Source organism: Tachysurus vachellii, chromosome 16 (assembly GCF_030014155.1).
Source record: "Tachysurus vachellii isolate PV-2020 chromosome 16, HZAU_Pvac_v1, whole genome shotgun sequence".
In the NCBI taxonomy this organism is placed as follows: domain Eukaryota; kingdom Metazoa; phylum Chordata; class Actinopteri; order Siluriformes; family Bagridae; genus Tachysurus; species Tachysurus vachellii.
In genome coordinates, this window is record NC_083475.1 from 21,245,991 (window position 1) to 21,257,760 (window position 11,770).

Genomic DNA, 11,770 nt, shown 5'->3' on the forward strand with positions numbered 1-11,770 from the left:
TTTTTTTAATCAACTAGACCAGTGGTGTCCACTAGAGGTCGCTAACAAGAAGACGCAATAAAGGTAAGATGTCAAGGCACCAGTTAGAAGAGAAAATTGTAGTACAAAATATCAAAAGATAAGGATTTATCTGAACGGTTAGTAAACCCAGATAAGCAGAGGAGCCAATCAAAACAGTCACACACCAAACTGCTCAAACACACGTTTAAAAATGGCAGAAATAATATGCAGAACACTGGTAGCTCCTCAATGTACAGTATACATACAGTAAAAGACAGAACAGAATGGTGTGAGATGTCGACACGTCAGTTGTGAAGTTAAAGATGCACATTTTCTGTCCAGGTCGATGAAACTTCCCCTGTGGCAGATATTTATATTTTATAATTGAGATTTACTGAACACATTAGAATTTGCTTGTTATTATTTCCATCAGTTTTAGATAAAAATGGAACCTGTTGATGGAAAGAAAAATATATGTATATGAATAATCGCATGTCGTAGAGCTTTGGTGTAATTATTAAAAACTAAACTGACTGCATCGCTAAATTAAATGTCTGCTTTGGGTTTGGTTGAGGGGTTTAGTGTGTTTGTGTGTGTGTGTGTGTGGGGGGGGTCTGCTGAAAAAAGGTTGAATGTTAAAATAGGGTCTGCTGAAAAAAGGTTGGAACCACTGAGCTAAAGGATTGTCTCTGAGCAGAGAGGAAAGAGACAGTGATAGTGGGGAGAGAGAGAGAGAGAGAGAGAGAGAGAGAGAGAGAGAGAGAAAAAAACACTCCATCAGAGAGAGTGTCAGACAGAGAGAAAGAGAGAGACAGACAAACATTCCATCAGAAAGAGGAGAAAAGAGAAAGAGACAAACACTCCATCAGAGAGAGAGAAGGGGAGTGAGAGAGAGAAAGGCAGAGAGAGAGACAGAAACACTCCATTAGAGAGAGAAGGAGAAGAGAGAGAGCAGAAGAGAAGAGAGTGAGGTCTTGAAACAGGATCATAAAGTGTATATTAAGACTCTGCTGTTCTAAACCCACAGCACTGCTGAACTCTAACACACAGCTGTAGAAGAGCGTTGCTTTATAATCCCATGCTCTGGTGTGACCCAGAAGAAAATGGGTTCCTTTTTGAACTTGGTTCCTCTTCAGGTTTCCTCCTGACGTTCATCACATGAGGGACGAGTCCACACGTCTCATGAGCCACTCAACATCTCTGTAAAGCTACCGTGTGACCAAACCATCAATTAATAAGCAAATAGCACCGAGCTAAATTTATTTCACACAAACCGAGTGAAAATAAGAACTTCAAAACATTTCAGTGTCCAAAAGAACCACACTAACATTGCTCCATATTTAACTAGTATAAATTAAAATATATAAACAGGTCAGTAACCAAATCAACTTCATATAGCACTGTTTATGTAGCACTTTAAACTCTTTTAAACTACATCACAAACAATCTAAATAAACACCCCAAATATGAAAATTTAAACACATCATAAATAATTTATAGATTTAGTTTATAAATAGTGATTTGAAAAGAAAAAAAAACATTATACTATTTACATTTAATCTGTGTGTGTTTGTAATAGACGAAAAATATAGAATTGGAAAATACCTAAACTTCCTAATCAACATGGTGTTGATCATAAAAATTAAATAAAAACAAACACACAACGCCAAAAGATCTGAGAGCAAATCTAGAGCAGGTTTATATGCGAGAAATCTGTGGGAGAGTAAAGAGTTCCCTGGCAACAGGGAACACAATAAATAGTTTATATGGTGTTCAGCAGTATGTTGTTCTGCTGATTTAATACATTTTAATTTCTCACAGATGACCGGGTTTAATTTCAGCTGACCAGATTGAGCCAAGAGGGATTTTTTTTTCTCTCACCGGTGTGATTACTTGCTTAAACACTGCTCCTTTAATTTGCCTATGAGGCATCATAAGAGGACTATTTATTATTGCACCTCTGTATACTTCAGGTTCAACTTTTAAATAGATCATTTGTAAACAAAATAATTGTTGTTTTGACGCCTCTGTGTGTTTAATGTTACCCAGCATTCACGCTAGCAGGAAACACATCCAGCTTTTAAAGCTCCCTGTTGTTTGATTTACATCTGCTCTGTTTCTGTTTCACACCAGCTACAAATTTAGATCACTTTAGCAAAGCAAGCTAATTATACTAGCTGTGTTTACACTAGAAAGTGTTAGTAGGTACGAGAACGAACAGCCGCTTTGTCTCTTGCTAGTGAGAGCGTAGAACGCTGCAGCATTAAAAAGGTCAGTGAGGTAAATAAACAGCGTGCGTATAAGTTTCTCCCTCAGCTGACGTAAGTAAGGACGACGGACTGAATGGGCTCCCGGCACACGGGGCAAAGCTTGTTGCGCTTTTTAAGCTTCTTGGCACAGGTGTAGCAGGCCATGAGGTGTCCGGTGCGTCCGTGGACGATGCATCCGTTCTTGGGTCTGCTCTGGCAGATGACGCAGGGCTCCAGGCAGGATGTGGGTAGACATGACTCTGTGCTGTTCAAACTGGTGGTGCGCTCCAGCTCAGGGGTTTCCTCCTGGCTGGAGGAGGTGGATGGTAGCGAGTAACAGACAGACGAACCCTGCGAGTCTGAGCAGGAAGTGTTCTGTGAACGCAAGCTCTTGCCGTCAGGGACGTCAATACCTTCGTCCGGCTCGGGGGTCTGAGTAGGAGATTCGGCGCACGGTGCTTTGGCTTCAAGGTCTGTGTTGTCACAGGTGGTGTCGGTTTGCACGTCATCGCGCGTGTCGTTGCTGGGGTTCTCAGACACACAGCTAATCTCTGGAAGCCATCCTGGACGAACCTTCCAGCAGCTTTTGCAGTGGCGTGGGAGCGGAGGGTTCAGGTCTTCACACTCGGCACATTTCCAGTAGTCCTGAATTAGTGCATAAACACAATCATATTTTATCGCACACAAAATTCACACCCAAACACAATATGCACATGAAACTAGTCAAACATTCATTTTAATTTATTTATATTTACAACAGTAAAGTCCCAGTCATTTCTGCTAGATAAAACATTGACAACAAACTATTTATTAATTGCATCTGAAACCTATGTAAATTTGCATATTTATTAAAAAGTGTAAAAAAAAATAAACAAGATTCCTTTAGAAACATTAATAAAGCTGACATTATTATAGCAACACAAATCCTCTGTAACAAAGAAAAAGGACTTCTGATCCAATTACTCGATGGAAAATAATAAAATAATCAATAGCTGCTGCCCTAATCATTACATGATAATGTGAAGTGGGCGTGGCTTAAGACTTGAATCAAATACTATAGGATTAAAGGGGCTACATGTTATAAATGCAGTTTAACAAGAGAAATTAAAAATGATGAATAAAAATCACACCTCCTCAGTGATCTCTGTATCTTCATCAAATGAATCCTCGTCCTCTGCAATGATTGTAACTTCATAGACCTGTTGATAAAAATGTAAGAATTAATAAAAGCCAAAATCAACTTTCTAAATATTCAAAATAAACAAATAACTAAGTAGAAGCCCAGTTCCTGCTTGCACTTACAACCAACGACCACAAGATGGAGCTGTGTGCTTTGTTATCTGTTCCTGACTCAGACTCGTTCTAGAAGCAGGAGTTTATTTACATAAAGCTAAAAGTGGTGATTATTTTAACACATGCATGAGAAGAGTTAAAACCTCGTCCTCTCCAGGTATGGAGTCTTCGTCGTTCTCGCTGTAGGCATCTGAATCTATAGACTCCACTTCAAACTCCACACTGAAGTTATCGGAGTCTGAATCGTCGCTCTCGTCGCTCCCACCACCGAAAGATCTACTTACATCCTGTGGAACAGACAGACAAGTCAGTCAGGAACAGGGTCCAAAATGGAGGAATGCTGTAAAGTGAATGAGTTTTAAATCCACAGTTATTGTGTGCAGGGAAATTAAGAATCCTCGAGGTTGTGAACTAAGGCTGCTCAGTACTGGATAATCGCAGCTATTTAAAAGGTGGGGTCGGAACGAACATTGTTTGAGAAATGCTTCAGAAAACTGAGTCGGGCCGACAAATACAAAACAAACATGTAGCCAATGAGCAGAAAGGGGCGTGTCTTGTCAATATGGGCGGAGAGAGTGTTCAGTGCGCATGTGTGACATTAGCAGAAAGCGGTTTTAACATTGACATGGAGGATAAAACCAAAGAAAGAAAGAGAAGAAAGACTTACGATAAGGTAAGAAGTAGGACGTGTTAATATAGGATCAGCTTTCCAGCGCTGGAGAGAACTGAAGGAGCAGGAAGTTGGTCACATATTCACAGATTGGAGTTTCCTGAGTCAATAACTCCTGAGCTAAACACTGTTACTACACAAATAACACCTCTTTTCTATCGTAGTAATGTAGAGACGCAGCTACAACCGTGTTTTGTGTAGTAACAGTGTTTAGCTCAGGAGTTATTGACTCGGGAAACTCCAATCTGTGAATATGTGACCAACTTTACTTAAGACGCCGAGGCGCTTTTTTCCTTCTCGATAGGTGAGTAACGTTGGTTTTACTTTGTTACACAGAACTAATATATGTCTTTGTCCTTTACATGATTATGCTTGTGTGTCATTTTTGCTTGTTTGTTTATCTACAATCGTATTGTTCTTCCCTTCAGCTATGATAGACACATTTCTTTCCATTAGTCGCCTGGGTTACGCATGTATGTGTGGGCGGAGCTATCGATACAGGGGTGGGACCCATTTGGGTTAGTTTATTTTGCTGATTTCAAAATGTCAACATTGGCTTTCAAACATCAGAGACCCCACCTTTAATTCCAAAATTGGCCATGACTTAAAATTAATAAACACCAGCCAGTTCTTTCACAAGTGGTTTATTTTGCTGCTATAAACAGAAAAAAGTAGAACGTGTCATTGTTTAATCAGTTAAAATTGTAACTACATGTCCTGAAGAGTTTTACACCTTACGTACTGATCAGCGTTGTGTATTCTATAAGCTTATGTAGGATGAGGGTGTGATGAACTAACCGAATTGCTGTGTGATACTGAAGACTCGCTGCTCCCGCTCTCTCTGCGCAGGCCTCCGATCACACACCATGACAGGCTGTCGTCAAACGTCAGGGAGATGCTGTCTGATTTGTGCCTCTTCCGTGGTTCGCCGGATTCCTCCTCAGCGGAGACGTTTGCTGAAAGACGACAAAAAAAAAAAAATTTGATTTATAAGTTTAATTTCCAGGTTAATGATTAATCTGAGCAGCTTGTACATCTGTTATATCTGTCATATCCAGATAACTGCTTGACTGCAAACGCTTGGAGCATCGATCTATTCCTGAGATGTTTTTTCAACTAGTCTGATGAAACAGACCGTCTTTGTCTGAGGGTCTCACAGTTTTCAAAATGTGGACCGGTCCCTGAATAAGAAAGAAAAACAGTCATCTGAGCACATTCTGTACTGCCTCCAGACTTCGGGGATAAAGAGAGCAAGTCATGAGTGCTGCCACATGCTGCCCACACAGTTGTCACACAACAGCAGCAGGCTCATAAGACAACTGAAAACAGGAATGTCCAGAGTCCGGTTTAACAAGTCCGCTCGACTCGCTTGACTTATGTTTCAGTTGTAGACGCTCCTAAACTGCACAGTCAGCATTTTATAGCGTATTTAGGAAACATATCACAACCCCAGGCATGTCAAAAAAAAAAAAAAAGCACACACACACCCATTTGTGCATTTGTATCAGGTGTAGATCTTAATCTGGTTTTGATTTTATTGATTGGACAAAGTGCACTTTCTTAACCCTTCAGAGTTCAACTCATGATCAAAGACAGGCAACAAAGGAGTTTTTGGGTGAACGGAGAAAGTATGGAAGTAAACTTCATTCTTTCGCACAGCGGACTCTGATATTAATAAGGTTGAAATGTCATGACTGATGAACATGTCAACTTTATTGCTCTGCTATTACATTAATATTCCTGCTAACTCCTGAGGATATTGACTTTGACTTGATTCACCTTCAGGACACACACAAGTGCCAGTCCTATGACTGTATCTAATCTGTGTTAGTGCTTTGTGTGTGTGTGTGTGTGTTCACCAGGATCGCTGCTCCGTCGTCTCCTGCGCTGTTGTTGCTGCTGTGGTGTGGAAGTAGATGATAGCGGGTTTGTCTCCTAGGGCACATAAACATCATTTAGAGTCTTACTGTTAAGTTCTAACTTTACGTTCACACTCGTCTAGTTCGACTTCTCCCCACTCCAGGAGTAATCAAGTTACGTGCTCAGCTTTCGAATAGCGTTGGTTTTAAATTAAATTAGCAAACTGAGCTAACTATTCTGACAAGAGACAGCAACAATCTCTGCAACTCCCAGCCATTTAACAAGATAAATATTCTATATTCTATTTTCTAAACTGTTAAAAACTCTATACCAGTATATCTGGATAAAACATTAAAACAGCAGACCTATAGCAATGTGTATATGCAGTACAGCCTATATATTAAAGAGGAAATCTCTTCTCACTCCAAAAGACTATACTCCTTTTAGCAGACAGACAGAATGTGTTCGTTGTATTTATTTACCTCTGGCCCTCGGTCAGATTCGCCTAGAGCTCTACGTTCTCTAAATGTTGACTGAGACTCTATGAACAAATAAAACAGACGGATAAGAAATTAGTAAAACTTTTAGTAAAAACTGGTTTCAGTTTAAACATATAAATATCTTTATAAAGAGGTCAGCAAGAAAAGGTAAATGTTTGTACCTGGAATTTTCACTGCTATGAGATTTTTAGAAATCATTGCAAACAAAGCTCTGGAAAGACAAAGAACTCAAAAATAAAATCCTGTACAGCTTAATAATAACATTCTCTCATCCTGTAAAGATTTATTTGAGAATGTTCTGAATGCAAAATGCCACTTTATAGAAATTTAAAGCAGTAAACTAAAAGACACATGGGTTTGATACTCCGTGAAAAGGTTTCGTTTTCAGATAGAGAAGAAAGAAGAAAAAAAAAATAATAAGAGAAAAAAACCACCACCTGTCACTCTGTCTACCCTGCCCTACATTCCCAGAAGTCACGAGCACTACGGCTGTTTCAGCTGTTCAGCAGCTGCTGATGTTTTTAATGAGATACACACCGTGGTTCTTTGACGGAGAAGCTGGTCACTCCGAGCACAGCACCGAGAGCGTCGTTTCCACAGTGCACAATGTGCTGCTGCTGCTTGTCGTACAACTCTTTGCTCATGATGTACTTGCCCAGGTAGAACATAACCTGAATCACACAGACACGATTTTAATGTTGATAGAGATCCACAGATACGTCATGATTAAAGTGACTACTGTACTGTCAGTGTGCAGGGTATGACACGACAATATCGATAATGTTGTAAATTATGACAGGATGAACATTTCTCAGATATCGCTGCCATTTATTAGAACAGAAAACTTTTTACACCCCGTCTTAATATTTGGTTGTGTGATTGGAATCACCCTCCCTATGAGAACTTATTTATTCTGGTTTACATAAACACCTTAAAATTATTTGTCATGTCTTGTACACTGCACCTTTTACACTGCACATTAATTAATCTTAATATTATACAAATAAAGGAAGTTATTTGACAAAGTCCCAGCCTGAGTTCCTGTTTTGAAAAGGGAAAACCATTTCATGACTGCTCTTAAGCACTAAAAGAACCTTTCCAGATGAAGAGTGAAATGAAATGCCAAAATAAATTCACGAAAGGAAGTTAAACATTCTTCGGTCGTCTACATTAAAGTGAGTCATTAATAGATGTTCCTAAAAATGGGCAAGTCATTTTATTTAGACTTGTATAAATCAACCCATCTACAGTATATGGTTTCCTTCATGTTTCAAACAGGAAAGCAGCAGTGACTAACCTCAGTGACTAACTCATTCTACAAACCCACTATAAGTGACACATACACCATGCATCCGCTAAAAAACTGAGCCAACCAATCAGAATACTTCTTATGCAAAAAAGGTATAGTCAAATCACTCCATTTGAATAGACATTAAAATATCTTCTAAATAATACAATTACACTGCATTATACAGACTGATCAGAATATTTTGTTCCCACGAGCACTAAAAATGCAAAAAGCAAGGCTACATTTCTAACAACAACAAAAGAGAAGTTAAAGATGCAGTCAGTTCTGACTGAACTGGTCTGACGGACAGCAAACGGAAACCTGAGAGCGCTGATTATTTTTAACTTCCAGGACAGACCGTAAAGCTCCGGCTGCATAAAGTGTTTCAATAAACAACAAAAACTACATAACACCTGCCCTCGAAGGGCCGGAAGTAATATACACTACGATTTATTAAAAGGTGCTATGTAAAGTTTATTATATTATTAAATATTATTAGCACTTAATTTATTATTCAAGTTCTAAACTAAAAGATCAGAGCCATGTTAAAAATGTTTTAAACTTGTAAACATAAATAAGGACTAAAGGGTATGAGAACACAGTCTTGTTTAACTCAGGCTTATTTTGTACGTATTAAATAAAATAGTTTCACTTAAAACACTTTACTGCACATGCCATGCATCACAATATTTATGCATAACAAAGAGTCATGTTTATAATGCACTATTACAAAAGTGTGCAAACAAATACGTATTAGTGGAAATGATATATAAACACTAACAGTTTACAACAAGAATATCATATCATCACACAGCACAGAGCTCTACTTATGATTAAATCTTGTGCCAGAGCAGAATTAAACTCAGGTGTAACAAAGTGACAGGTAAACACCATTTTCCCTGCATATGCCACCCTCCTACCTCCTTCATGGTGAAAACGTCCTTATCTGCCCCTGCATCTTTTAACAGGGTTTGTAATTGCACTTTAGGTCTTACCTGCAGAAAATGAAATAGAAATTAATAAAAGTTTGACATCACAGCTCTTAAGATTCAGACAGCTTCCTGGAGGCTAGTTAAACTCACCAACTTTTCATTGTCAATCTTGTTGATCTGTGCGCTGCTCAGACAATTTTCTGTAGTCATGGTGAGTATCTGTGGATTAGGAGAAAAAATAAAAAAAAAATAATAAAACACACAAGAAACAACAAATTCAGAAATGAGTACAGCTTGTTATACAGCACGAAACTCCTGGCACGAAACACAGCACCTTACCTGGATCAAATAAATAATCTGCTATATATATATATAAAATATATACTCTTCATCTGTACATAAAGTGCCTCAGCCTTCTGAGTGAGAAGGTCTGAGTGTGGGACACAGGGATTTAAATGGGCAGAGAGAAAGAGAGAGAGAGAGAGAGGGAGAGAGAGAGAGACATGTCAGGACTAGCATGAAAGAGTCTCCTGATGTGTTTGAAGGCGGAGACTGTAGATTGTAGTGTGGAGTTGAAAGTCTCAACATGTCCAAGCATGACTGTTCAGCTTACCTACTAACCTACTAACTAGTACCCTGAGATAACCATAGCGACCAGGAGTTAAAGTGAAGCATACAGACAGACATGTAGAGATCATTGTGCTGTACAATACAGTGACAGAACGTCATCATGGTGCTGGATGGAGCAGCATGTGGAAGTCTGGTGTTTCAGACGGAGTGTTAAAGTGACCATGATGAAGGGACCAGATCGATAATAATAAGAATAGTTTTGTTTGTTCTGCTTAGCACACTGTTCTGCTTAGCACACTGTACTGCTTAGCACACTGTACTGCTTAGCACACTGTACTGCTTAGCACACTGTTCTGCTTAGCACACTGTTCTGCTTAGCACACTGTTCTGCTTAGCACACTGTTCTGCTTAGCACACTGTTCTGCTTAGCACACTGTTCTGCTTAGCACACTGTTCTGCTTAGCACACTGTTCTGCTTAGCACACTGTTCTGCTTAGCACACTGTTCTGCTTAGCACACTGTTCTGCTTAGCACACTGTTCTGCTTAGCACACTGTTCTGCTTAGCACACTGTTCTGCTTAGCACACTCTTTAGCACACTCTTTAGCACACTGTACTGCTTAGCACACTCTTTAGCACACTGTACTGCTTAGCACACTCTTTAGCACACTGTACTGCTTAGCACACTGTACTGCTTAGCACACTGTACTCTTTAGCACACTGTACTCTTTAGCACACTGTACTCTTTAGCACACTGTACTGCTTAGCACACTGTACTCTTTAGCACACTGTACTGCTTAGCACACTCTTTAGCACACTGTACTGCTTAGCACACTGTACTGCTTAGCACACTGTACTCTTTAGCACACTGTACTCTTTAGCACACTGTACTCTTTAGCACACTGTACTCTTTAGAACACTAGTATGAGCCTCGGTGCCGTTCGGCGTCACACGCTACATGTCCGGACATGTCTCAGTTATAGGGCGGGTTTAAAGCCAACCTCCAGTGTTGAGTAATGAAAACACAGCCATAACAGCTCAAACATTAACACTTCACATAGCCGACAGATACATTACATCATGTGTTTGGGGTTCAGTAAACAAACATTTATCTCATATATTAATGTGCACTTTAATTCACCATAAACTCATTATCACCTTCCAGTAAAACGTTCTGCGTGAAGAATCATACGTTTTATTTACTGTTCTAACGTGTATGATGTCAACAAACGCGACTATAAATAAAGTCCCAATATAATTGTCAATAAAATAAATTGTGGTACAAAGCTTGTTAGCATTAGCATGAGCAGCAGTTATCTCGCTAGCTGCTTATACTTATCACACAAGCATTAACTATAAACTACATTGACTATAAACTCTGAAGCGTGTTAAAGTGTAAATATTAATATTATTATTATTATTATTATTATTATTATTATTATTAACAACAGCAGTCAGTGTTAGAAACTCTCAACATGGCTAACACGTAACAAGCCGGATATGTTCCACAGGAAAGCCCGACAACCTCCACAGGAAAGCCCGAGGCTTTCGGGCCTCCATACGTCAGCGCGTGCTAACTAGCTTAGCTTTTAGCTTAAACGCTAGCGAACATAAAAGCAACAGTTTACAGTTACATTAAACGTCCCAGACACGTCCTCTGACAACACGTATGATTTATAATCGTATTAAAACACGAATTAAGGGTTAGCCGAAAGCTAAACCTTTCCTACCTTTCGCTTTCTTAGCAAACTTCCGCCGCGAGACTGCGCGAGCGCGACCTCTGATGGTGGACGGTTAAAATGTGAATGTTTGAAATCAACTCGCGCGCGCGTGTCGCACGCGCGCTGTCAACAAAGCGCGCGCAAGGTATATACCCTGTTGCATATACGTATATAGTAATAGTAGTTTTTATTAATGTTCCTACTAAAAACATTCAGGTTTCTAAAGCGAAGGTTTTTAAACTGGTTATAACGTATATTCTGATCGAATCGTGTTCAAATCAAATCATCTAAGGGTGTGTTAATTAGAGCTGAAAGGTAATGCAGGGTGTTTATACACTGATTAAAGGCTTTATAGAGATCTGTGAGAGTGTAAATGAAACATCACTTATTATAGGGTTTACCCCTAAAAAAATGTCCTTCATCATGCATCGATTGGCCATAAAGCTGCACTTTAGGTCTGTTGACTGAAGCCCAAGTGACACTTTAATCACCACCTCATGGACCACCGCTGAGAAGATATTTACTGCATGTAGGTTTACGGACATGTAAGTGCGTGTGGTGCAGGTACGAGCTATGGGACTGTAGAGCCCGGGTCAAGACAACACTATTGTCGAGTACAAGACACCAGGACTAGTGAAAATGAGTGTTAATGGTGTCAAGGCCAAGACAAGGTGGGGTCACATTTCCA

At 39.5% G+C, this 11,770-nt stretch overlaps 1 protein-coding gene across 3 annotated transcripts; it reads right to left on the bottom strand.

Moving 5' to 3' along the window:
- Positions 1-1,231: 1,231 nt before the first annotated feature.
- On the bottom strand, positions 1,232-11,172 carry mdm2 (MDM2 proto-oncogene). 3 transcript variants are annotated; one of them, XM_060890165.1, is made up of 12 exons: positions 9,531-9,592; positions 9,414-9,449; positions 8,943-9,011; positions 8,781-8,855; positions 7,110-7,243; positions 6,734-6,783; positions 6,555-6,613; positions 6,072-6,147; positions 5,011-5,168; positions 3,686-3,829; positions 3,380-3,448; positions 1,232-2,894 (listed from the first exon to the last, which is right to left on the bottom strand). In XM_060890165.1, the coding sequence occupies exons 3-12, from the start codon at positions 9,000-9,002 to the stop codon at positions 2,313-2,315; spliced, it is 1,407 nt and encodes a 468-aa protein (XP_060746148.1). In that variant the 5' UTR covers positions 9,003-9,011; positions 9,414-9,449; positions 9,531-9,592; the 3' UTR covers positions 1,232-2,312. The 3 variants fall into 3 exon arrangements, with proteins under 3 accessions (XP_060746148.1, XP_060746147.1, XP_060746145.1); XM_060890164.1 differs by lacking the exons at positions 9,414-9,449; positions 9,531-9,592 and adding an exon at positions 11,092-11,172; XM_060890162.1 differs by lacking the exons at positions 9,414-9,449; positions 9,531-9,592 and adding an exon at positions 9,132-9,286.
- Positions 11,173-11,770: the final 598 nt, after the last annotated feature.